Source organism: Pseudophryne corroboree, chromosome 1 (genome assembly GCF_028390025.1).
Source record: "Pseudophryne corroboree isolate aPseCor3 chromosome 1, aPseCor3.hap2, whole genome shotgun sequence".
Classification (NCBI taxonomy): Eukaryota; Metazoa; Chordata; class Amphibia; order Anura; family Myobatrachidae; genus Pseudophryne; species Pseudophryne corroboree.
The window spans coordinates 939,970,199-939,996,194 of NC_086444.1; the positions used below are offsets into that span (position 1 = coordinate 939,970,199).

Consider the following 25,996-nt stretch of genomic DNA (forward strand, 5'->3'; position numbering starts at 1 on the left):
TCCTCTGTGAGCATCTCTTGAAGTTCCGGGTACCAAGTCCTTCTTGGCCAATCCGGAGCCACGAGTATAGTTCTTACTCCTCTATGTCTTATAATTTTCAGTACCTTAGGTATGAGAAGCAGAGGAGGGAACACATACACCGACTGGTACACCCACGGTGTTACCAGAACGTCCACAGCTATTGCCTGAGGGTCTCTTGACCTGGCGCAATACCTGTCCAGTTTTTTGTTCAGGCGGGACGCCATCATGTCCACCTTTGGTCTTTCCCAACGGTTCACAATCATGTGGAAGACTTCCCGATGAAGTCCCCACTCTCCCGGGTGGAGGTCGTGCTGAGGAAGTCTGCTTCCCAGTTGTCCACTCCCGGAATGAACACTGCTAACAGTGCTAACACATGATTTTCCGCCCAGCGAAGAATCCTTGCAGTTTCTGCCATTGCCCTCCTGCTTCTTGTGCCGCCCAGTCTGTTTACGTGGGCGACTGCCGTGATGTTGTCCCACTGGATCAATACCGGCTGACCTTGAAGCAGAGGTCTTGCTAAGCTTAGAGCATTGTAAATTGCTCTTAGCTCCAGTATATTTATGTGGAGAGAAGTCTCCAGACTTGATCACACTCCCTGGAAATTTTTTCCTTGTGTGACTGCTCCCCAGCCGTTCAGGCTGGCATCCGTGGTCACCAGGACCCAGTCCTGAATGCCGAATCTGTGGCCCTTTAGTAGATGAGCACTCTGCAGCCACCACAGAAGAGACACCCTTGTCCTTGGAGACAGGGTTATCCGCTGATGCATCTGAAGATGCGATCCGGACCATTTTTCCAGCAGATCCCACTGAAAAGTTCTTGCGTGAAATCTGCCGAATGGAATCGCTTCGTAAGAAGCCACCATTTTTCCCAGGACCCTTGTGCAATGATGCACTGACACTTTTCCTGGTTTTAGGAGGTTCCTGACTAGCTCGGATAACTCCCTGGCTTTCTCCTCCGGGAGAAACACCTTTTTCTGGACTGTGTCCAGAATCATCCCTAGGAACAGCAGACGTGTCGTCGGAGACAGCTGCGATTTTGGAATATTTAGAATCCACCCGTGCTGTCGTAGAACTACTTGAGATAGTGCTACTCCGACCTCCAACTGTTCTCTGGACCTTGCCCTTATCAGGAGATCGTCCAAGTAAGGGATAATTAAGACGCCTTTTCTTTGAAGAAGAATCATCATTTCGGCCATTACCTTGGTAAAGACCCGGGGTGCCGTGGACAATCCAAACGGCAGCGTCTGAAACTGATAGTGACAGTTTTGTACCACGAACCTGAGGTACCCTTGGTGAGAAGGGCAAATTGGGACATGGAGGTAAGCATCCTTGATGTCCAGGGACACCATATAGTCCCCTTCTTCCTGGTTCGCTATCACTGCTCTGAGTGACTCCATCTTGATTTGAACCTTTGTATGTAAGTGTTCAAATATTTCAGATTTAGAATAGGTCTCACCGAGCCGTCTGGCTTCAGTACCACAATATAGTGTGGAATAATACCCCTTTCCTTGTTGTAGGAGGGGTACTTTGATTATCACCTGCTGGGAATACAGCTTGTGAATTGTTTCCAATACTGCCTCCCTGTCGGAGGGAGACGTTGGTAAAGCAGACTTCAGGAACCTGCGAGGGGGAGACGTCTCGAATTTCCAATCTGTACCCCTGGGATACTACTTGTAGGATCCAGGGGTCCACTTGCGAGTGAGCCCACTGCGCGCTGAAACTCTTGAGACGACCCCCCACCGCAGCTGAGTCCGCTTGTACGGCCCCAGCGTCATGCTGAGGACTTGGCAAAAGCGGTGGAGGGCTTCTGTTCCTGGGAATGGGCTGCCTGCTGCAGTCTTCTTCCCTTTCCTCTATCCCTGGGCAGATATGACTGGCCTTTTGCCTGCTTGCCCTTATGGGGACGAAAGGACTGAGGCTGAAAAGACGGTGTCTTTTTCTGCCGAGATGTGACTTGGGGTAAAAAAGGTGGATTTTCCAGCTGTTGCCGTGGCCACCAGGTCCGATGGACCAACCCCAAATAACTCCTCCCCTTTATACAGCAATACTTCCATGTGCCGTTTGGAATCTGCATCACCTGACCACTGTCGTGTCCATAAACATCTTCTGGCAGATATGGACATCGCACTTACTCTTGATGCCAGAGTGCAAATATCCCTCTGTGCATCTCGCATATATAGAAATGCATCCTTTAAATGCTCTATAGTCAATAAAATACTGTCCCTGTCAAGGGTATCAATATTTTCAGTCAGGGAATCCGACCAAGCCACCCCAGCGCTGCACATCCAGGCTGAGGCGATCGCTGGTCGCAGTATAACACCAGTATGTGTGTATATACTTTTTAGGATATTTTCCAGCCTCCTATCAGCTGGCTCCTTGAGGGCGGCCGTATCTGGAGACTGTAACGCCACTTGTTTTGATAAGCGTGTGAGCGCCTTATCCACCCTAAGGGGTGTTTCCCAACGCGCCCTAACTTCTGGCGGGAAAGGGTATAACGCCAATAATTTTCTATCGGGGAAAACCCACGCATCATCACACACTTCATTTAATTTATCTGATTCAGGAAAAACTACAGGTAGTTTTTTCACACCCCACATAATACCCTCTTTTGTGGTACTTGTAGTATCAGAAATATGTAACACCTCCTTCATTGCCCTTAACATGTAACGTGTGGCCCAAATGGAAAATACGTTTGTTTCTTCACCGTCGACACTGGAGTCAGTGTCCGTGTCTGTGTCGACCGACTGAGGTAAATGGGCGTTTTAAAGCCCATGACGGTGTTTGAGACGCCTGGACAGGTACTAATTGGTTTGCCGGCCGTCTCATGTCGTCAACCGACCTTGCAGCGTGTTGACATTATCACGTAATTCCCTAAATAAGCCATCCATTCCGGTGTCGACTCCCTAGAGAGTGACATCACCATTACAGGCAATTGCTCAGCCTCCTCACCAACATCGTCCTCATACATGTCGACACACACGTACCGACACACAGCACACACACAGGGAATGCTCTGATAGAGGACAGGACCCCACTAGCCCTTTGGGGAGACAGAGGGAGAGTTTGCCAGCACACACCAAAACGCTATAATTATACAGGGACAACCTTTATATAAGTGTTTTTCCCTTATAGCATCTTAATATATATAATCATATCGCCAAATAAGTGCCCCCCCTCTCTGTTTTAACCCTGTTTCTGTAGTGCAGTGCAGGGGAGAGCCTGGGAGCCTTCCCACCAGCATTTCTGTGAGGGAAAATGGCGCTGTGTGCTGAGGAGAATAGGCTCCGCCCCCTTTTCGGCGGGCTTCTTCTCCCGTTTTTCTGAGACCTGGCAGGGGTTAAATACATCCATATAGCCCCAGGGGCTATATGTAATGTATCTTTTAGCCAGTATAGGTATTTCATTGCTGCCCAGGGCGCCCCCCCCAGCGCCCTGCACCCTCAGTGACCGCTGGTGTGAAGTGTGCTGACAACAATGGCGCACAGCTGCAGTGCTGTGCGCTACCTCATGAAGACTGAAAAGTCTTCTGCCGCCGGTTTCTGGACCTCTTCACTCTTCGGCATCTGCAAGGGGGTCGGCGGCGCGGCTCTGGGACCGGACTCCATGGCTGGGCCTGTGTTCGATCCCTCTGGAGCTAATGGTGTCCAGTAGCCTAAGAAGCCAATCCATCCTGCACGCAGGTGAGTTCACTTCTTCTCCCCTAAGTCCCTCGTAGCAGTGAGCCTGTTGCCAGCAGGACTCACTGAAAATAAAAAACCTAACAAAACTCTTACTCTAAGCAGCTCTTTAGGAGAGCCACCTAGATTGCACCCTTCTCGGCCGGGCACAAAAATCTAACTGAGGCTTGGAGGAGGGTCATAGGGGGAGGAGCCAGTGCACACCACCTGATCCTAAAGCTTTTACTTTTGTGTCCTGTCTCCTGCGGAGCCGCTAATCCCCATGGTCCTGACGGAGTCCCCAGCATCCACTTAGGACGATAGAGAAAATAGAAATATATTTCCTCCCCTTGCATGTCAACGTGGTTTATTCCAGACACAAAGTTACTTGCTTTTTTTTTGCTTTACTTATAAATCTGAATCAGGCCCAGTGCACCTCTCTGCATGCTTAATTACACTTCTATCTTGCAGATGTGTCCCTCAAGAGCAGAGAGTGGGCGCACGCCAGTCGAAATGAGGTGTTTGGCGATACGTATTGTCTGCACTTCATAAGTGATCTCCATAGTTAGGAATTACCAGTCTTATACCAAAGTAAACAATACACAAATTGATAGTAATTTACCTACCCATCCAACGTTCCATCATCAAATGACTCTGCAAAAAACACATCACCGCTAGGGATGGGCGTCTCGTATACAATCTAATTTGGATAAAAACACATATTTTGTCAAGTTCATATAAATGCTTTGGTGGGAGATTCAATTAGCATTGTGGGTTATCTGGCAGGAAAACCTTGTTTTTGTTTGCACCCCATAGAGGTAGTTCCCCACATGATCAGAACATCACTCCTAATAGAATTATATCCATTACCATTTCAGCAAGGCTCACTGAAGCTACGCTGCTTGTAATCTGCAGTCTTTTTTAGTCTGATTCAAACAAAAAGATTAAGAGATTTAATGGTGGTTATAGGATGTTTTTTTAAATCTCTTTAGGTGTGGCAGTTGTGTCACTGTCAATCAACACATTATACCCCTTTCAGATCTAAATCCCAAGTCCGAGCCAAGTAATACCCCATTCACATCGCCAAAATAACCAGGGTTATTGCTGGGTCGAGGTGCAGTGTGGAAGCGCCAAAGTGAATAACCCGGGTCGTGCAACCTGGCATTTCAACCTGGGTTAAAAGAATGGTTTCACATGAGTCGGACCCGGGTTGCTGTGCAGTGTGAAAGCCTCTGACCTGGGAAATTCAACCCAGGTCTCAGAAAAAGGTTCTGATTGGCTGTTTATGTGTCTGCTCAGAGCAGTCCCCAGACCCTCCTTTTGTGTCTTTTGAAACCTCATCAATGTGAGCCAGAAAAGTCCATTTTAAATCACATCACTGTGTTTAACATGGGTGACCCGGATTCAGTGTGAAAGGTACCAACCCGGGAATAATCCGGGTCGAAACTGCAATGTGAAAGGGTCTGAGGCTGCTCAAAATCGTCCGGACCTGGATTCAAAAGCCGGGTCTGACCTGGTTATGCAATCTGAAAGCGGTATAAATGGATACGGTTTTAACCCATGTTACAGTTGCTCAAACCCCTTTTACGCCGTATGTTGGACCCAGGTTATTCCTGACTCGTTGCCTTTCACACTGCACCTATTTCTGCCCTGCAAAGTTGTCATTAAGGGGGTAATTCAGACCTGATCACTGCTGTGCGTTTTCGCACAGCAGGCGATCAGACACAAACTGCGCATGCGTATGCACCGCAATGCGCAGGCGCGTCACATGGCTGCAAAGCGGATTACCGGTCAGTGATGGGTTTGTGCGAAGGATCCATTCACACGGGCAATTGCAAGGAGATTGACAGTAACAGGGAGTTTGGGTGTCAACTGACCATTTTCAGGGAGTGTTTGGAAAAACGCAGGCATGTCCAAGCGTTTGCAGGGCGGGTGTCTGACATCAATTCTGGTCCCGGACAGGCTGAAGTGATCGCAGCGGCTGAGTAAGTCCTGGGCTGTGCAGAGACTGCACAAAATCAGTGTGTACAGCTCTGCTAAACATGCGTTCGCACGCTTGCACAGCTAAAATACACTCCTGTAGGCGACGACTATCCGATCGCAGGGCTACAAAAATCGCTGCCCAGTGATCAGGTCTGAATTACCCCCTAAAAGTGGACGTTACAGGCTCACAAAGATTTGTGAATAGTGAGCACCAAAGAGCGATTTTTAAACATAACTCGGGTCCCCCCTTCCACATTGTATTGTATCCGACTCGCACCCGAGAATAAGCGTGGTCATGAGCAGGGTCGTAGACCCGGGACAGTAATTCTCCAGGTTGATCCTTTCACAACAACACACAACCTGGGTTTACCCAGCAATTTCCTGGGTCAAATGCTGAATGTGAAAGGAGTATTACACAGCTATGCCGGCGGCAAAGCTTACTGAGCTGGACCCTTGCAGAGGGGTAGTTATACAGCATGAACTCTAAACAAACTTTAAAATCTTAGGAAGAAACTCAACTATAGGCTTTGTAGCATAACATACAGTATTACAGCATCTTGTACCAAGGGTGCCCTGTTGGCAAATTGTGGGCCTAATATAACCCTCTGATCACTAGTATGTGGCTTCCTAACAGCCTGATATTTATGATGCCGTCATTTTAATCATGTTGACATTGTAACTGTCCATAACATGAATGTCAAAACTGTCATCACTAATCACTACTCCACTGGCTGTGTGAATGCACAGCACTCACTTTGTGACAATGCCGAGATGGAATCTGTCTCTTGTACCATTGGTTCCCCTCTATGGCCTGTCTTATAGAAAAAACCTTTTAACCAGGTGCTAATAATATGTGCTTTCAAAAAGTCCTTTTGGATAGTATCAAAATCAGCTGCAGAAAGTTTGATGACCTGGGGTTAGCAGGTCAATCACATTGCACTGGACCACCCCAATGCAATTAACCACAAAACTCCAATTTTAAACTCTTGCGCTATAATAAAAATATATATGATATGGCTGACAATAATATCAAACTACTAATAATTTAAAATATTTAATAATACATGAATAATCACAAATTATAAAACAAGACCGGTCTTAATAATTTAAACATCTAAGGTACCAAGTGTAAATGCTTTCCATTAAAAGGAGGTGGACTTGAGCATATTCTGTGCACAGAAGTGTATGAACTAGCTCTGTAGGCACATGACTGAATATATATAAGTCAAACTAGATCAAATGTAACTGCTAATAGAGCCCGTATATTAGATGGTTACCAATGAACAGTCACTTAGTATCAAAGTTCCTTTGAACATGACAATCCAACATAGGACAGTAAACTGAGTGAGAGCCGCTCCAACCGGAATCTTACGTTAGGTATGAGCAAATACTGTCAGCAGGAAAAAGTCCCGACATCTACCATGATGGCTTCTGGCTGCGGGAAAACCTGCACCTGCTGTAACCTGTCCTGCTCGACCTGAATGCTCCACAGATCTCCACCTCTACGTGCCGTTTGCGGGCACCGATGAACGGCTCCTCTCCACTCGAAGATATTTCAACCAGCAGATGGATAATGCAGCTGGTATAAGATACGGGTCTGACTCCAGCTGGGGTCCAAAACGTATAGCTGCTAACGCGTTTTGCTCCTCCCACAGGGGCTTTATCAAAGAATTCTTTGATAAAGCCCATCTGGGAGGAGCGAAACGCGTCAGCAGCTATACGTTTTGGACCCCTGCTGGAGTCAGACCCGTATCTTATACCAGCTGCATTATCCATCTGCTGGTTGAAATATCTTCGAGTGGAGAGGAGCCGTTCATCGGTGCCCGCAAACGGCACGTAGAGGTGGAGATCTGTGGAGCATTCAGGTCGAGCAGGACAGGTTACAGCAGACGCCAGTGCAGGTGCCGGTTTTCCCGCAGCCAGAAGCCATCGTGGTAGATGTCGGGACTTTTTCCTGCTGACAGTATTTGCTCATACCTCACGTAAGATTCCGGTTGGAGCGGCTCTCACTCAGTGTACTGTCCTATGTTGGATTGCCATGTTCAAAGGAACTTTGATATTAAGTGACTGTTCATTGGTAACCATCTAATATACGGGCTCTATTAGCAGTTACATTTGATCTAGTTTGACTTATATATATTCAGTCATTTGCCTACAGAGCTAGTTCATACACTTCTGTGCACAGAATATGCTCAAGTCCACCTCCTTTTAATGGAAAGCATTTACACTTGGTACCTTAGATGTTTAAATTATTAAGACCGGTCTTGTTTTATAATTTGTGATTATTCATGTATTATTAAATATTTTAAATTATTAGTAGTTTGTTATTATTGTCAGCCATATCATATATATTTTTATTATAGCGCAAGAGTTTAAAATTGGAGTTTTATGGCCTGTCTTATACCTTACAAATGGCTGAAAAGTTGTGTGAAGTTATTAAAAAAAAATACATACATGCAATTTAAAAAAAAAAAAAACATAAAAAAACAAACTTACCCCTAAATAACCTTTTTGTTCTTCACTTTGGGCTTCTTCTGTGTTGTCCAAATGATCATCCTCGTCCTCATTATCTACCTTGTCAGTGACGGCTGCAGCTGCCAAAGCATAGAACAATGTAGCCAAACATATCCATCTCCAATGAGGCAGCATCGTGGTGCACTGGAAGCACAAAGTACCTAATATAACTAAAATGACAATTCTGGTATTCAACATAGTATCTGCAAACCTCAGGTAAATATTTGCTGATGTTCTGTAGTGACTTTATACACACAGACACGAGCACTGAAGGTATCGTCCTACAGTCATTGTGAGGAGCGCTGGTAAACAGCTAAGGAAGGAGAAGAACCCCACAGGCAGTGGAAGGAGAGGATAGAGGGAATTTTAAGTGACATTTATATCCTGTAGCCCTTTAGTCCAAGCAGAGAGTAGACACTTTACCAGTATGACTATAAATAAACTAGGATGTTATATAGAAATAAAAAAAAATGTTCCACCCAGAATTTTGTTTTTTATCTAACTTGGCCCAAAACTACAAAGAAAGTTTTGGATGTAATTAAATAAGAATATAATAACTTTACGCTCCCCAACTCTATCTTCTCTCTCTCTCTCTCTCTCTCTATAAATAGATAAATAGGTATATACATATATATATATATATATATATATACATATACACATATATATATATATATATATATATATATATATAATTACCACAGTTATTAACTGCGCATAGGATATTTCTCTCAGTTCAATTCAAATAAAACATATTCAGTCCTTTTTAGTCGATGTAAATGCTGCCAGTTCCTGAAAAGCCGATCCGCCGGCTAAATACATGTAAAAAAAATAAGATTTTACTTACCGGTAAATCTATTTCTAGTAGTCCGTAGTGGATGCTGGGGACTCCGTAAGGACCATGGGGAATAGACGGGCTCTGCAGGAGACAGGGCACTTTAAGAAAGAATTTGGATACTGGTGTGCTCTGGCTCCTCCCTCTATGTCCCTCCTCCAGACCTCAGTTAGAGAAACTGTGCCCGGAAGAGCTGACAGTACAAGGAAAGGATTTTGGAATCAAGGGCAAGACTCATACCAGTCACACCAATCACACCGTATAACTCGTGATAAACTTACCCAGTTAACAGTATGAACAACAACGGAGCATCAGATCAACCCTGATGCAACCAAACATAACCCTTATTTAAGCAATAACTATATACAAGTATTGCAGCAGAAGTCCGCACTTGGGACGGGCGCCCAGCATCCACTACGGACTACGAGAAATAGATTTACCGGTAAGTAAAATCTTATTTTCTCTAACGTCCTAGTGGATGATGGGGACCATGGGGATTATACCAAAGCTCCCAAATGGGCGGGAGAGTGCGGATGGCTCTGCAGCACCGAATGAGCAAACACAAGGTCCTCCTCAGCCAGGGTATCAAACTTGTAAAACTTTGCAAAAGTGTTCGAACCTGACCAAGTAGCTGCTTGGCAAAGCTGTAATTCAGAGACCCCTCGGGCAGCCGCCCAAGAAGAGCCCACCTTCTTTGTGGAGTGGGCTTTTACGGATTTTGGAAGCGGCAATCCAGCCGCAGAATAAACCTGCTGAATCGTGTTACAGATCCAGCGAGCAATAGTTTGCTTTGAAGCAGGAGCACCCAGCTTGTTGGATGCATACAGGATAAACAGCGACTCAGTTTTCCTGACTCTAGCCGTTCTGGCTACATAAACCTTCAAAGCCCCGACCACATCTAGTAACTCGGAATCCTCCAAGTCACGAGTAGCCACAGGCACCACAATAGGTTGGTTCATATGAAAGGATGACACCACTTTTGGCAGAAATTGTGGACGGGTCCACAATTCTGCCCTGTCCATATGGAAAACCAGATAGGGGCTTTTATGTGACAAAGCCGCTAATTCTGACACACGCCTAGCTGAAGCCAAGGCTAATAGCATGACCACCTTCCACGTGAGAAATTTTAACTCCACGGTTTTGAGTGGCTCAAACCAGTGTGACTTCAGGAAACTCAACACCACGTTAAGATCCCAAGGTGCCACTGGAGGCACAAAAGGGGGCTGAATATGCAGCACTCCCTTTACAAACGTCTGGACTTCAGGAAGAGAAGCCAGTTCTTTTTTAAAGAAAATGGATAGAACCGAAATCTGGACCTTAATGGAACCCAATTTCAGGCCCAAAGTCACTCCCGACTGTAGGAAGTGAAGGAAACGGCCCAGCTGGAATTCCTCCGTAGGGGCATTCCTGGCCTCACACCAAGCAACATATTTTCGCCATATACGGTGATAATGTTTAGCCGTCACGTCCTTCCTAGCCTTTATCAGCGTAGGAATAACCTCATCCGGAATGCCTTTTTCTGCTAGGATCCGGCGTTCAACCGCCATGCCGTCAAACGCAGCCGCGGTAAGTCTTGGAACAGACAGGGCCCCTGTTGCAACAAGTCCTGTCTTAGAGGCAGAGGCCATGGGTCCTCTGTGAGCATTTCTTGCAGATCCGGATACCAAGTCCTTCTTGGCCAATCCGGAACAATGAGTATTGTTCTCACTCCTCTTTTTCTTATGATTCTCAGCACCTTTGGTATGAGAGGAAGAGGAGGAAATACATAAACCGACTGGAACACCTACGGTGTCACTAGTGCGTCTACAGCTATCGCCTGAGGGTCTCTTGACCTGGCGCAATATCTCTGTAGCTTTTTGTTGAGGCGGGATGCCATCATGTCCACCTGTGGCAGTTCCCACCGCCTTGCAATCTCCGTGAAGACTTCTTGATGAAGTCCCCACTCTCCCGGGTGGAGGTCGTGCCTGCTGAGGAAGTCTGCTTCACAGTTGTCCACTCCCGGAATGAACACTGCTGACAGTGCTCTTACGTGATTCTCCGCCCAGCGAAGAATTCTGGTGGCTTCCGCCATCGCCATCCTGCTCCTTGTGCCGCCTTGGCGGTTTACATGAGCCACTGCGGTGATGTTGTCTGACTGAATCAGCACCGATTGGTCGCGAAGCAGGGTCTCCGCTTAACTTAGGGCGTTGTATATGGCCCTTAGTTCCAGGATATTGATGTGAAGGCAAGTTTCCTGACTTGACCACAGACCTTGGAAATTTCTTCCCTGTGTGACTGCCCCCCACCGTCGGAGGCTTGCATCCGTGGTCACCAGGACCCAGTCCTGAATGCTGAATCTGCAGCCCTCTAGAAGGTGAGCACTCTGCAGCCACCACAGGAGAGACACCCTGGCCCTGGGGGATAGGGTGATCAGCCGATGCATCTGTAGATGTGATCCGGACCACTTGTCCAACAGATCCCATTGAAAGGTCCTCGCATGGAACCTGCCGAAGGGAATGGCCTCGTATGATGCCACCATCTTTCCCAGGACTCGCGTGCAGTGATGCACCGACACCTGTTTTGGTTTTAATAGGTCTCTGACCAGTGTCATGAGCTCCTGAGCCTTCTCCATTGGGAGATAGACCCTCTTCTGGTCTGTGTCCAGAATCATGCCCAGGAAGGGCAGACGAGTCGTAGGAATCAACTGCGACTTTGGAATATTTAGAATCCAGCCGTGCTGTTGTAACACTTCCCGAGAGCGTGCTACGCTGATCAGCAACTGCTCTCTGGACCTCGCCTTAATGAGGAGATCGTCCAAGTATGGGATAATTGTGACCCCTTGCTTTCGCAGGAGCACCATCATTTCCGCCATTACCTTGGTAAAAATTCTCGGTGCCGTGGAGAGCCCAAACGGCAACGTCTGAAATTGGTAATGACAATCCTGTACCACAAATCTGAGGTACGCCTGATGAGGTGGATAAATGGGGACATGAAGGTATGCATCCTTTATGTCCAGAGACACCATAAAATCCCCCCCTTCCAGGCTTGCGATGACCGCTCTGAGCGATTCCATCTTGAACTTGAACCTTTTCAGGTATATGTTCAGGGATTTTAAATTTAATATGGGTCTGACCGAACCGTCCGGTTTCGGTACCACAAACATGGTCGAATAATAACCCTTTCCTTGTTGAAGGAGGGGAACCTTGACCACCACCTGCTGAAGATACAATTTGTGAATTGCAGCTAACACTATTTCCCTCTCTAAGGGGGAAGCTGGCAGGGCCGATTTGAGGTATCGGTGAAGGGGCATCTCTTTGAATTCCAGCTTGTATCCCTGAGACACAATCTCAATCCCTATCGCCAAGGGATCCACCTGGGAGTGAACCCACTTGTGGCTGAAATTTCGGAGACGCGCCCCCACCGGGCCTAGCTCCGCCTGTGGAGCCCCAGCGTCATGCAGTGGATTTAATGGAAGCCGGGGAGGACTTCTGTTCCTGGGAACTAGCTGTGTTGTGCAGCTTCTTTCCTCTGCCCCTGCCTCTGGCAAGAAAGGACGCACCTTGGACTTTCTTGCCTTTTTGTGATCGAAAGGACTGCATTTGGTAATACGGTGCTTTCTTAGGTTGTGAGGGAACATATGGCAAAAAAATTTGGACTTTCCAGCAGTAGCTGTGGAGACCAGGTCCGAGAGACCTTCCCCAAACAACTCCTTTCCCTTGTAAGGTAAAACCTCCATGTGCCTTTTTGAGTCGGCATCGCCTGTCCATTGCCGAGTCCACAGGACCCTTCTGGCAGAAATCGACATTGCATTTATTCTAGAGCCCAGAAGGCTAATGTCTCTTTGAGCATCTCTCATATATAGGACAGCGTCTTTTATATGCCCCAGGGTCATTAATATAGTATCCTTGTCCAAGGTATCAAGTTCCTTAGATAAGGAATCCGTCCATGCTGCTACAGCACTACACACCCATGCCGACGCAATTGCCGGCCTTAGTAAGGTACCTGAATGTATATAAATGGACTTCAGGGTACCCTCTTGCTTTCTATCCGCAGCATCTTTTAGGGTGGCCGTATCCTGTGACGGCAGGGCTGCCCTTTTGGATAAGCGTGTGAGACCCTAGGGGTGGATTCCCAGCGTAACCTGTCCGTTGGCGGGAAAGGATACGCCATAAGCATCCGTTTGGAAATCTGCAGTTTTTTATCTGGAGATTCCCAAGCCTTTTCACATAACTCATTTAGCTCATGTGAAGGGGGAAAGGTCACCACCTGCCTTTTTTCCCCATACATATGAACCCTCTTGTCAGGGACTGGGGTTTCCTCTGTGATGTGCAACACATCCTTTATTGCTATAATCATATAACGGATGGCTTTAGCCAATTTAGGCTGTAACTTTGCATCATCGCCATCGACACTGGAGTCAGAATCCGTGTCGATATCTGTGTCAACAATTTGGGATAGTGGGCGCTTCTGAGACCCTGACGGCCTCTGCGACATAGGATCAGGCATGGGCTGAGACCCCGACTGTCCTAAGGTTTCAGCTTTATCCAACCTTTTATGCAAGGAATTAACATTATCATTTAAAACCTTCCACATATCCATCCAATCAGGTGTCGGCGCCGTCGGCGGCGACCCCACATTCATTTGCTCCCGCTCTGCTTCCACATAGCCTTCCTCATCAAACATGTCGACACAAGCGTACCGACACACCACACACACACAGGGGATGCTCTTTTTGAAGACAGTTCCCCCACAAGGCCTTTTGGAGAGACAGAGAGAGTATGCCAGCACACACCCCAGCGCTATATGTCCCAGGAATCACACAGTAACTTAGTGTTAACCCAGTAGCTGCTGTATATAATGTTTTTGCGCCTAATTTATGTGCCCCCCCTCTCTTTTTACCCTCTTCTACCGTGTTTCTGCAGGGGAGAGCCTGGGGAGCTTCCTCTCAGCGGAGCTGTGGAGAGAAAATGGCGCTGGTGAGTGCTGAGGAAGAAGCCCCGCCCCCTCAGCGGCGGGCTTCTGTCCCGCGTTTCTGTGTAAAATTATGGCGGGGGCTCATGCATATATACAGTGCCCAACTGTATATATGCCCAACTTTTGCCAAGAGGTCTCTAATTGCTGCCCAGGGCGCCCCCCCCCCTGCGCCCTTCACCCTACAGTGACCGGAGTCTTTTGTTGCTTCATTCACCGGCTTCTGTCTTCCGGCTCTGCGAGGGGGGCGGCGGTGCGGCTCCGGGATCGGACGACAAAGGGTGAGATCCTGTGTACGATCCCTCTGGAGCTAATGGTGTCCAGTAGCCTAAGAAGCAGGACCTATCTTCAGTGAGTAGGGCTGCTTCTCTCCCCTCAGTCCCACGCTGCAGAGAGTCTGTTGCCAGCAGATCTCTCTGAAAATAAAAAAACCTAACAAAATACTTTCTTATAGCAAGCTCAGGAGAGCTCACTAAGTAGCACCCAGCTCGTCCGGGCACAGATTCAAACTGAGGTCTGGAGGAGGGACACAGAGGGAGGAGCCAGAGCACACCAGTATCCAAATTCTTTCTTAAAGTGCCCTGTCTCCTGCGGAGCCCATCTATTCCCCATGGTCCTTACGGAGTCCCCAGCATCCACTAGGACGTTAGAGAAAACAGAAAAAAGGAAGGCGCATGTATGAGCAGAGTATGAAATCTTTACTAGTAAAAAAGTACAAGCTCACGTACATCGAAGTAAAATAATACCAGCTACCGTCTCCAAAACCCCACAAGAAATGTCTCCGGATCGCACCCAGCAGTGCTTCAGACAGGGGAACTTTAGCGGTTCACATTCAGCTGTGCTTCCATCCAAACACTCAATCACAGTGCATGCGGCTGCTCGTTCAGCACTTGGTGTGAGCGTCACACCAAGTGCTGAATGAGCAGCCGCATGCACTGTGATTGAGTCAGGGCCGGTGCCAGGATTTTCGACACCCTAGGCAAATCTTCAGCCTGCACACAGGGGGGATGGGGACGGGTTAGGTTTAGGTTGCAGGGAGGGGGGTTAGGTTTAGGTTGCAGGTTGGGGAGGTTAGGTTTAGGCATCCCCCAGTGAGGATTAGGGTTAGACTGCAGGGAGGGGGGGTTAGGTTTAGGTTGAATAGAGAGGGGGGTTAGTTTTAGGTTGCAGGTTGGGGGGGGTTAGGTTTAGGCATCCCCCAGTGAGGATTAGGGTTAGACTGCAGGGAGGGGGGGTTAGGTTTAGGCTGCAGGGTGGAGTCTGTATTCTGACCACCGGCATATTATACCCAACCTGCCACAAATGTTCTATATAGATGTTATGAATGTCCAAATGAGTAACCAATGTGCTAGTGAGCATGTCATTTAAATGAGATTTTAATTAGGTAAAATGGAGTCACAGCGCTCTAATCTCTACACGCAACATGTTACCAAGATGTATACAATAATATCAATTATTGATAGGATAGAAAACAAAACAAACTAAGCCATTGAAAAACTTTTACATGAGTACTATACACATGCACTCCGTATAAATGTTACTGATAGTATCAAAGTTAATTCAAAGGTTAATAAATCTCTCCAGAAATCCCTAATTTGAGTCAAACTCTTAATCCCAAATTCTAACTCAGGAACTGGTCGCCTCCAGGTCCACAAAACTTATGCTGGACATACCCTTCCTTGTGCTGGTTTATCACCTGTTCTAAGGTGCTGATGCGATGGAGCAGAGCCGCTGTCACTCTTTTTTCTATGTCCCCAATGGTGTCCGATACATCAGCAGACCAGCATCACTGGAAGCAATCGCGGGGTGAAGGGGTCAAGTAACATGTGGGAGGTAGTCCTGGGAGTGCGGGCGGGTAACATGTGGGAGGAAATCACAGCAGGGAGGTGGCTGTGTAACATGCGGGAGGGGGGCGGGTAACATGTTGGAGGCACTCGCGGGAGGGGGCTGGGTAACATGTTGGAGGCACTCACGGGAGCGGGCTGGGTAACATGTTGGAGGCACTCGCGGGAGCGAGCCGGGTAACATGTTGGAGGCACTCGCGGGAGGGGGCCGGGTAACATGTTGGAGGCACTCGCGGGAGGGGGCCGGGTAACATGTTGGAGGCACTCACGGGAGCGGGCCGGGTAACATGTTGGAGGCACTCGCGGGAGCGGGCCGGGTAACATGTTGGAGGCACTCGCGGGAGGGGGTGGGTAGGTAGGTAGCATTTGGGAGACAATCGTGCCGGGGGCGGAACAAGAGGGAGGCAATCACAGGAGGCGGGTGGCTGGGTACCAGTGCAGAACTCGAAAGGCTATCGCGGGGGGGGGGGGGGGGTTCTACAGCTGTGGGGGGGAGGGGGGGGATTGCAGAAAGAGGAGCATGCCACAGACAATAACATTTTACATAACAAGAGCCGTCCTGCTTATCGCCTGGGGGTGGGTGGGTGTAACATGCGGGAGTCAGTTAGGGAGGGTGCTGTCAAGGGGCTGTGTGGAAATGTGCCGGGTTCTACCGCTGTGGGGGGGGATTGCAGAAAGAGGAGCATGCCACAGACAATAACATTTTACATAACAAGAGCCATCCTGCTTATCGCCTGGGTTATACTTACTCATGGCGGATGATAACAGATGGGCGGTGCAGCATCCCTGCTCAGCTGTGTGTGAAGCTCAGCTGAGCTAAGGGAATAAAGTAAGCATTTTTTCATCAGCAGCGTGCAGCGCCGCCCACCAGTGGCCGGCGCTCATAGGCAGCTGCCTAAAGCTGCCTTATGGTGGCGCCGGCCCTGGATTGAGTGCTTGGATGGAAGCACAGCTGAATGTGAACCGCTAAAGTTCCCCTGTCTGAAGCACTGCTGGGTGCGATCCGGAGACATTTCTTGTGGGGTTTTGGAGACGGTAGCTGGTATTATTTTACTTCGATGTACGTGAGCTTGTACTTTTTTACTAGTAAAGATTTCATACTCTGCTCATACATGCCCCTTCCTTTTTTCTGTTTTTTTTACATATATATATTTAAGCATAAAGAAAAGAGGACCGCTCATGTGTTCATGATAGAAACCGAATAAATCTATTCAGAGCCGGTAAATGAATTAAAAAGGTCTTTTATTCAATAAAAAATCATACCAATAATATTTATCAAAAACAATTTATCAATTGTACCCAATATAGTGGGATAGTATCTTGCTGGCCAGCAGTTTCAAAATATAACAAGTACTAATAAAACTTCCCTCAGTAAGGAATCAGTGCACTGAAAGAACTATACTGTTAAAATAACAACATGTAGTAACCAGTGCCGTAACTAGATATTTTAGCGCTGTGTGCAAGAAACAGCACCAGCGCCCCCCCCCCCCCCCCATCCTATACAAAACAGGGCCAGTATAGGGGTGTGGCTTTGTGGGGAAGGGGCATGGCCAAAGAGCTCCCTTTTACACATTATAGCAGGTAGAGTCCCAGAGTCCCCCTTTTTACCCATTGTGGCAGCAGAGTTTCCCTTTTTACACATTACAGCAGGCAGAGTCCCCTTTTTACACATTAGGCAGGCAGAGTCCCTCTTTTTTACACATTACAGCAGCACAGTGGCCCACTGGGTGAGAGCTAGGGAGAAAGCAGGTGGGAGGAACACTGTGGGAGAGCTAGGGAAGGAGCAGGTGAGCGGCACACAGGGGGAGGGCTGGGGAGAAAGCAGGTGAGAGGAACACAGGGGGAAGGCTAGGGAGAGAGCAGGTAAGAGAAACGCAGGGGGAAGGCTAGGGAGAGAGCAGGTAAGAGGAACGCAGGGGGAAGGCTAGGGAGAGAGCAGGTAAGAGGAACGCAGGGGGAAGGCTAGGGTAAGAGCAGGTGAGAGGCACGCAGGAGGAGGACTAGGGAGAGAGCAGGTGAGGGGAACACGTGGGGGGGAGGGCTAGGGAGAGAACAGGTGAGAGGAATGCGGTGGGGACAGCTAGGGTAAGAACAGGTGAGAGGAACGCAGGGGGAAGGCTAGGGAGAGAGCAGGTGAGAGGAACGCAGTGGGGAGAGCTAGGGTAAGAGCAGGTGAGAGGAATGCAGTGGGGAGAGCTAGGGTAAGAGCAGGTGAGAGGAATGCAGTGGGGAGAGCTAGGGTAAGAGCAGGTGAGAGGAATGCAGTGGGGAGAGCTAGGGTAAGAGCAGGTGAGAGGAATGCAGTGGGGAGAGCTAGGGTAAGAGCAGGTGAGAGGAATGCAGTGGGGACAGCTAGGGTAAGAACAGGTGAGAGGAACGCAGGGGGAAGGCTAGGGAGAGAGCAGGTAAGAGGAATGCAGGGGGAAGGCTAGGGAGAGAGCAGGTAAGAGGAATGCAGGGGGAAGGCTAGGGAGAGAGCAGGTAAGAGGAACGCAGGGGTAAGGCTAGGGTAAGAACAGGTAAGAGGAACGCAGGGGGAAGGCTAGGGAGAGAGCAGGTAAGAGGAACGCAGGGGGAAGGCTAGGGAGAGAACAGGTAAGAGGAACGCAGGGGGAAGTCTAGGGTTAGAGCAGGTGAGAGGAACGCAGGGGGAAGGCTAGGGAGAGAGCAGGTAAGAGGAACGCAGGGGGAAGGCTAGGGAGAGAGCAGGTAAGAGGAACGCAGGGGGAAGGCTAGGGTAAGAGCAGGTAAGAGGAACGCAGGGGGAAGGCTAGGGAGAGAACAGGTAAGAGGAACGCAGGGGGAAGTCTAGGGTTAGAGCAGGTGAGAGGAACGCAGGGGGAAGGCTAGGGAGAGAGCAGGTAAGAGGAACGCAGGGGGAAGGCTAGGGAGAGAGCAGGTAAGAGGAACGCAGGGGGAAGGCTAGGGTAAGAGCAGGTAAGAGGAACGCAGGGGGAAGGCTAGGGAGAGAGCAGGTAAGAGGAACGCAGGGGGAAGGCTAGGGAGAGAGCAGGTAAGAGGAACGCAGGGGGAAGGCTAGGGAGAGAGCAGGTAAGAGGAACGCAGGGGGAAGGCTAGGGTAAGAGCAGGTGAGAGGAACGCAGGGGGAAGGCTAGGGAGAGAGCAGGTAAGAGGAACGCAGGGGGAAGGCTAGGGTAAGAGCAGGTGAGAGGAACGCAGGGGGAAGGCTAGGGAGAGAGCAGGTAAGAGGAATGCAGTGGGGAGAGCTAGGGTAAGAGCAGGTGAGAGGAATGCAGTGGGGAGAGCTAGGGTAAGAGCAGGTGAGAGAGGAATGCAGTGCGGAGAGCTAGGGTAAGAGCAGGTGAGAGGAATGCAGTGGGGACATCTAGGGTAAGAACAGGTGAGAGGAACGCAGGGGGAAGGCTAGGGAGAGAGCAGGTAAGAGGAACGCAGGGGGAAGGCTAGGGAGAGAGCAGGTAAGAGGAACGCAGGGGGAAGGCTAGGGTAAGAACAGGTAAGAGGAACGCAGGGGGAAGGCTAGGGAGAGAGCAGGTAAGAGGAACGCAGGGGGAAGGCTAGGGAGAGAACAGGTAAGAGGAACGCAGGGGGAAGGCTAGGGTAAGAGCAGGTGAGAGGAACGCAGGGGGAAGGCTAGGGAGAGAGCAGGTAAGAGGAACGCAGGGGGAAGGCTAGGGTAAGAGCAGGTGAGAGGAACGCAGGGGGAAGGCTAGGGAGAGAGCAGGTAAGAGGAACGCAGGGGGAAGGCTAGGGAGAGAGCAGGTAAGAGGAACGCAGTGGGGAGAGCTAGGGTAAGAGCAGGTGAGAGGAATGCAGTGGGGAGAGCTAGGGTAAGAGCAGGTGAGAGGAATGCAGTGGGGAGAGCTAGGGTAAGAGCAGGTGAGAGGAATGCAGTGGGGACATCTAGGGTAAGAACAGGTGAGAGGAACGCAGGGGGAAGGCTAGGGAGAAAGCAGGTAAGAGGAACGCAGGGGGAAGGCTAGGGAGAGAGCAGGTAAGAGGAACGCAGGGGGAAGGCTAGGGTAAGAACAGGTAAGAGGAACGCAGGGGGAAGGCTAGGGAGAGAGCAGGTAAGAGGAACGCAGGGGGAAGGCTAGGGAGAGAACAGGTAAGAGGAACGCAGGGGGAAGGCTAGGGTAAGAGCAGGTGAGAGGAACGCAGGGGGAAGGCTAGGGAGAGAGCAGGTAAGAGGAACGCAGGGGGAAGGCTAGGGTAAGAACAGGTAAGAGGAACGCAGGGGGAAGGCTAGGGAGAGAGCAGGTAAGAGGAACGCAGGGGGAAGGCTAGGGAGAGAGCAGGTAAGAGGAACGCAGGGGGAAGGCTAGGGAGAGAGCAGGTAAGAGGAACGCAGGGGGAAGGCTAGGGTAAGAGCAAGTGAGAGGAACGCAGGGGCAAGGCTAGGGAGAGAGCAGGTAAGAGGAACGCAGGGGGAAGGCTAGGGAGAAAGCAGGTAAGAGGAACGCAGGGGGAAGGCTAGGGTAAGAGCAGGTGAGAGGAACGCAGGGGGAAGGCTAGGAAGAGAGCAGGTAAGAGGAACGCAGGGGGGAGGCTAGGGAGAGAGCAGGTAAGAGGAACGCAGGGGGAAGGCTAGGGTAAGAGCAGGTGAGAGGCACGCAGGAGGAGGGCTAGGGAGAGAACAGGTGAGGGGAACACGTGGGGGGGAGGGCTAGGGAGAGAACAGGTGAGGGGAACACGTGGGGGGGAGGGCTAGGGAGAGAGCAGGTGTGAGGAACGCGAGGGGAGGGCTAGGGAGAGAACAGGTGAGGGGAACACGTGGGGGGGAGGGCTAGGGAGAGAGCAGGTGTGAGGAACGCGAGGGGAGGGCTAGGGAGAGAACAGGTGTGAGGTGTGTATTACAAAGTATATACTTAATATAATGGGAGGCAGCACTCTCTATACATATAGAGCAGCAGAGTCCACTCAGTGTGATTCCTGCTCCTGCCCATACACGTTGTCACTCACTACCACATAGCATAGTGTGTTATACCCCCATACCAGGAGCTTCCTGCCCCGGGCACTGTCTCCCAGAGGTTACAGCTGCTTAAACCTCGGTAGATGCTAGAATCAAGTGGGCTAAGGGACCTTTTCCGTAAGGGGGAGGAGTTACGACGCAAGGGGGAGGAGCTAGGCCAGCGGGATAGTTCCTCTGCTATCCACGCCACCAACTATTACCTTTAGTAATTAGGTGGTGAGCGAAGCGGAGCGGAGCGAGCCACCGTGCCCGAAGCGTGGCGAGCGAAGCGAGCCCGCGAGGGTACTTTTCGGGTACCCTGTTCGCCCGTAGCTCCTCCCCCTGGTGACGTAGCTCCTCCCCTCAATACGTCACAAGGTCCCTTCAGCCCCTCCGATATAGAACCAACCCTTAAACCTCATCATACACTGGCTAGCGGTTGCATTCCTCTCCCTGCCCGGGACAGTGCTGTTACCTCCCCCTATCCCCCATACATCCATCTCCTCCTCCTCTCCCCTCCCTGCTGATCCCCCTGAGTACCTTCTCTCCCGGGTCACCAGCACTCCGTCATGGCTGTAGGGCCCGGCTACCAGGCGTAGCAGATTGCCGGTGAGCCGCTGGCGCTGCTGGCCGCCTTCTTGGTCAGCTTCGTGACCTGTAACGACGCCCCGCCGGTGCCCGGAGTACCGCAGCTGCACATAGAGAGGAGCTGAGAGCCGGAGCTGCGAGTTGTGGGCGATCGCGGGCGGGCGGGCCGTAATGTGGTGTGGAGCGGCGGGTGCATGCGGAGATATTTCCGCCTCACAGCGCATTGCGCTGTGTGCAATGCCCCTCTCGCCCCTACCTAGTTACGGCTGTGGTAGTAACTTTGTATCAGTCAATGATGGTAACTGTTCCCTGAATATGGGATCAATGCACTAGGAGAGCTGTGTTGTTGAACCATCAGCGTGTAATAACTTTTCAGTCAAGGTGGTAACTGTTACACGCTGAAGTAATAAAGGTATAGCGGCTGTTATCAGCATGTACAAAATGTCCGATTACCTCCCTAGTGGAAATCACGGTGTGGTCCTACCCCCGGTAACCGAGCGTCCTCGGATATTTGTAGTGTCCACGGGGGGTGCCTCTCGTATCACCGGCTGTAAGTTGCTCCACAGAAGGGGGACAGATGGCAGAGTCCCGTAGCGGCTCCCGCTCTGCTGCGCCGTACACCTGTATGTTACTGAAGAACACTGCTGCAGCTTCACAAAGTGGGCGGAGACTGACGGAATCACGTGACTTTTTCAAAGTATATATATATATATATATATATATATATATATAGCGTAGAAAAGAGCACTCAAACAGTCTTCATGCAAAGTATTAGTTGGTCAGTTTCAATATACCGACATGTTTCGGGGATTACCACCGTCCTCAGGGCTTCAACCTGTCAGTATATTAAAACTGACCAACTAATACTTTGCATGAAGACTGTTTGAGTGCTGCCTGTTTTATACGCTATACATTGAGGATCAGGGCCGGCTCCAGGCCTACTAGCACCCTGAGCGAGAAAATGTAAAAGCGCCCCCCCCCCCCCCCCCCCCCCATGTGCGCGCCGAAGGCGCGCTCGCTCCCGGAAAAGTGGGTGTGGCCTCTGGAAAAGTGGGCGTGGACTCGTAACTTCATATCATCAAACTGTAAAAATATTTTCACACAATTAGCATCCTTACACATAGCCACAGTAGTGTTCCTTACACACAATGTCTCCAGTATAGTGCCAGATACACATAATGTGCAGTGCCAGATAGACATGACATGCCTCCCAGCAGTGCCAGATAGACATGACATGCCTCCCAGCAGTGCCAGCTACACATGACATGCCCCGCAGCAGTGCCAGCTACACATGACATGCCCCGCAGCAGTGCCAGCTACACATGACATGCCCCCCAGCAGTGCCAGCTACACAGGATAGTGTTCACTTTTTAGGGCATGGTGCTGATCACAGGGAGGGCACATTTTTAAGTTAGGAGGGCAAAATGATGTACATACTGCTTGTTGTTCCCACACCTATATGTCAAAGCATGGACAGTGCGCGCCGAAGGCGCGCAGCAAAAATTAAGGGTAGTTACTTCGTGGGGAAGGTACGTGGCCACATAATAGTGGCAATTTGCATTACACCACACAGTAGTGCAGCTAATACACACTGCACCAGGTAGAACCTCCTATACACTTTGCGCCAGGCACAGCACTGAGACACATTGCCTAGCCACAGACGCCTAGCGGGAACACTACATGACATGCCCCCCAGCAGTGCCAGCTACACGTGACATGCCCCCCAGCAGTGCCAGCTACACGCGACATGCCCCACAGCAGTGCCAGCTACACGCGACATGCCCCCCCCAGCAGTGCCAGCTACACGCGACATGCCCCACCTAGCAGTGCCAGCTACACGTGACATGCCCCCCAGCAGTGCCAGCTACATAAATGGCCACACAGTGCCAGATATGCACCCACAGTTCAGATACATAAATGCCCCCAAAGTGCCAGATACATAAGTGCCTCCACAGTGCAGATATGCCCCCCACAGTGCCAGATACATGATGCCCCCGCAGTGCCAGATACATAAGTGCCCACACAGTGCCAGATATAAAAATGCCCACACAGTGCCAGATATGTCCCCACTGTGCCATATATAAAAATGCCCGCACAGTGCCAGATATGCCCCCACAGGGCCAGATACATAATGCCCCCACAGTGCAGATATGCCCCCACAGTGCCAGATACATAATGCCCCCACAGTGCAGATATGCCCCCACAGTGCAAGAAACATAATGCCCCCACAGTGCAGATATGCCCCCACAGTGCCAGATATATAATGCCCCCACAGTGCCAGATACATAATGCCCCCACAGTGCAGATATGTCCCCACAGTGCCAGATACATAATGCCCCCACAGTGCAGATATGCCCCCACAGTGCAAGAAACATAATGCCCCCACAGTGCAGCTATGCCCCCACAGTGCCAGATATATAATGCCCCCACAGTGCAGATATGCCCCCACAGTGCCAGATATATAATGCCCCCACAGTGCAGATATGCCCCCACAGTGCCAGATACATAATGCCCCCACAGTGCAGATATGCCCCCACAGTGCCAGATACATAATGCCCCCACAGTGCAGATATGCCCCCACAGTGCCAGATATATAATGCCCCCACAGTGCAGATATGCCCCCACAGTGCCAGATATATAATGCCCCCACAGTGCAGATATGCCCCCACAGTGCCAGATATATGATGCCCCCACAGTGCAGATATGCCCCCACAGTGCCAGATACATAATGCCCCCACAGTGCAGATATGCCCCCACAGTGCCAGATATATAATGCCCCGACAGTGCAGATATGCCCCCACAGTGCCAGATATATAATGCCCCCACAGTGCAGATATGCCCCCACAGTGCCAGATACATAATGCCCCCACAGTGCAGATATGCCCCCACAGTGGCAGATACATAATGCCCCCACAGTGCAGATATGCCCCCACAGTGCAAGAAACATAATGCCCCCACAGTGCAGCTATGCCCCCACAGTGCGTGCCAGATATATAATGCCCCCACAGTGCAGATTTTAACTTACATGGCATTGTCACTGCAGACTGCGGTGCTGGGAGCCGGGAGGGGGAGTACTGCTGTGGGGGCAGGCAGGCGGGCGGGCGGCTGGACGGATGAACGATTCCGTCTGCGCTGCGCGGCGCCGGCGTCTAACGTCAGACGCCGGCGCCGCACAGCGCGCTGCGCACACACACACAGTTTGAAGGCTGGCTCCAGGCAGGAATATGGCGGCCGCAGCGTGCGGCGCCCTATAAGAGTGGCGCCCCGCGCGGCCGCTCCAGTCGAACATGCCTGGAGCCGGCCCTGTTGAGGATTAACCCCTCTGGGAGGGCACCGCAGCACCCATTCATTTAAAGAGGAGTGCCGGGACATTTCCAACTAATATATTAATATATATATATATATATATATATATATATATATATATATATATATATATCAACAAAACTGCATTCCAACGTTTCGGGGCGTAAACCACCCCTTTGTCAAGGTGAGCAAACTTTTGTTTGCTCACCTTGACAAAGGGGTGGTTTACGCCCCGAAACGTTGGAATGCAAATTGTAACTATGATCCAGTAAAAGCACCTTTTGCAACTTTACTAAGTCTCCGAGTGCCGCTGTATGTAGCAGTTTTGTTGGTTAAAATGATTTTCCAGATGGCACCGGAGCATGACATCACCAGCTAGGTGAGTGCCGATCCGTTTGCAGCAGATTTATATATATATATATATAAAAAACACATAATATAAAGCTCTTTGATCATTCCCAAAAAACAAGAGTAGTATATGAATGGGTTACTCCCACTGGATATTTCGGGAACAGCTCACGGTACTTCTGCTTATTATTGTTGCTATAATTAGTGGCAGAGTATTACCGACATCAGCAGCCAAAGTTTATACATGGCTAATTGATGTTGATCACAAATGACTTTTCTCTCTAGGTGGCAAAGGGCTCCTGAGAGTACATTGTTGGTGTGTGAATGTTCTGATGCAGAGATACACAGGGGTTGATGTACCAAACAGTGAAAAGAGTGGAGCAGTTGTCCACAGTAACCAATCAGCTCTGAGGAAGCATTTATCAAGTACATTCTATAAAATGATAGGCAGATGTTGAGTGGTTGCTTTGGGCAACTTTTCCACTTGTTCATTCTCGACTCTTTTTTCTACTTGACACAGCAACCCCACAATAGATGAAGTTACCTAACATGTACATCCATGATCTCTTAATAAAGGCAAATCAGGAAGCCCCAAAACCAAATATTTTGGTACATAACCTTTTCTCCATAGCTCTACACCTCCCTGACTGGTGGCTGTTTGTGGTGTTTCCCTGTGGGCTACATTTGGTTGGCAGGGTTTAAGATACAGCAATAATTATCATCTAATCTAAAACTTTCACACCGTTTACGTACAGTATGTGCACAATGCATGCCTTGAAGATAATTTATTGCAATAGCTATATAATTAAAAGTAAGATGCATCCTAAAAGGATGTGTTTAGCTTGTGTCCGCACACACTTACAGTGTTGCACTACATGTCCCCGATCCGTCTCTGCAAGTGAAACTGGTGGAAAGTTAAGAATACAAGGAAATCTAAATATAGACTTGAGCTGTGCACATGTATTGTGCAGCAATTTTACACCATGACTAATCATTACATCACATAAATCATACTTGCCCTC

General features: G+C 49.7%; 1 protein-coding gene across 1 annotated transcript in view; it reads right to left on the reverse strand.

Annotated features, from left to right (window-relative positions):
- Positions 1-25,996, reverse strand: part of CLGN (calmegin) — a 144,694-nt gene that overhangs the window by 112,342 nt on the left and 6,356 nt on the right. The window contains exons 2-3 of the mRNA XM_063920376.1: positions 8,156-8,317; positions 4,303-4,376 (exon numbers count right to left, since the gene is read on the reverse strand). Of these exons, the coding sequence (XP_063776446.1) occupies positions 4,303-4,376; positions 8,156-8,308 (227 nt within the window). The 5' untranslated portion in view covers positions 8,309-8,317. The remainder of the gene's footprint in view (positions 1-4,302; positions 4,377-8,155; positions 8,318-25,996) is intronic.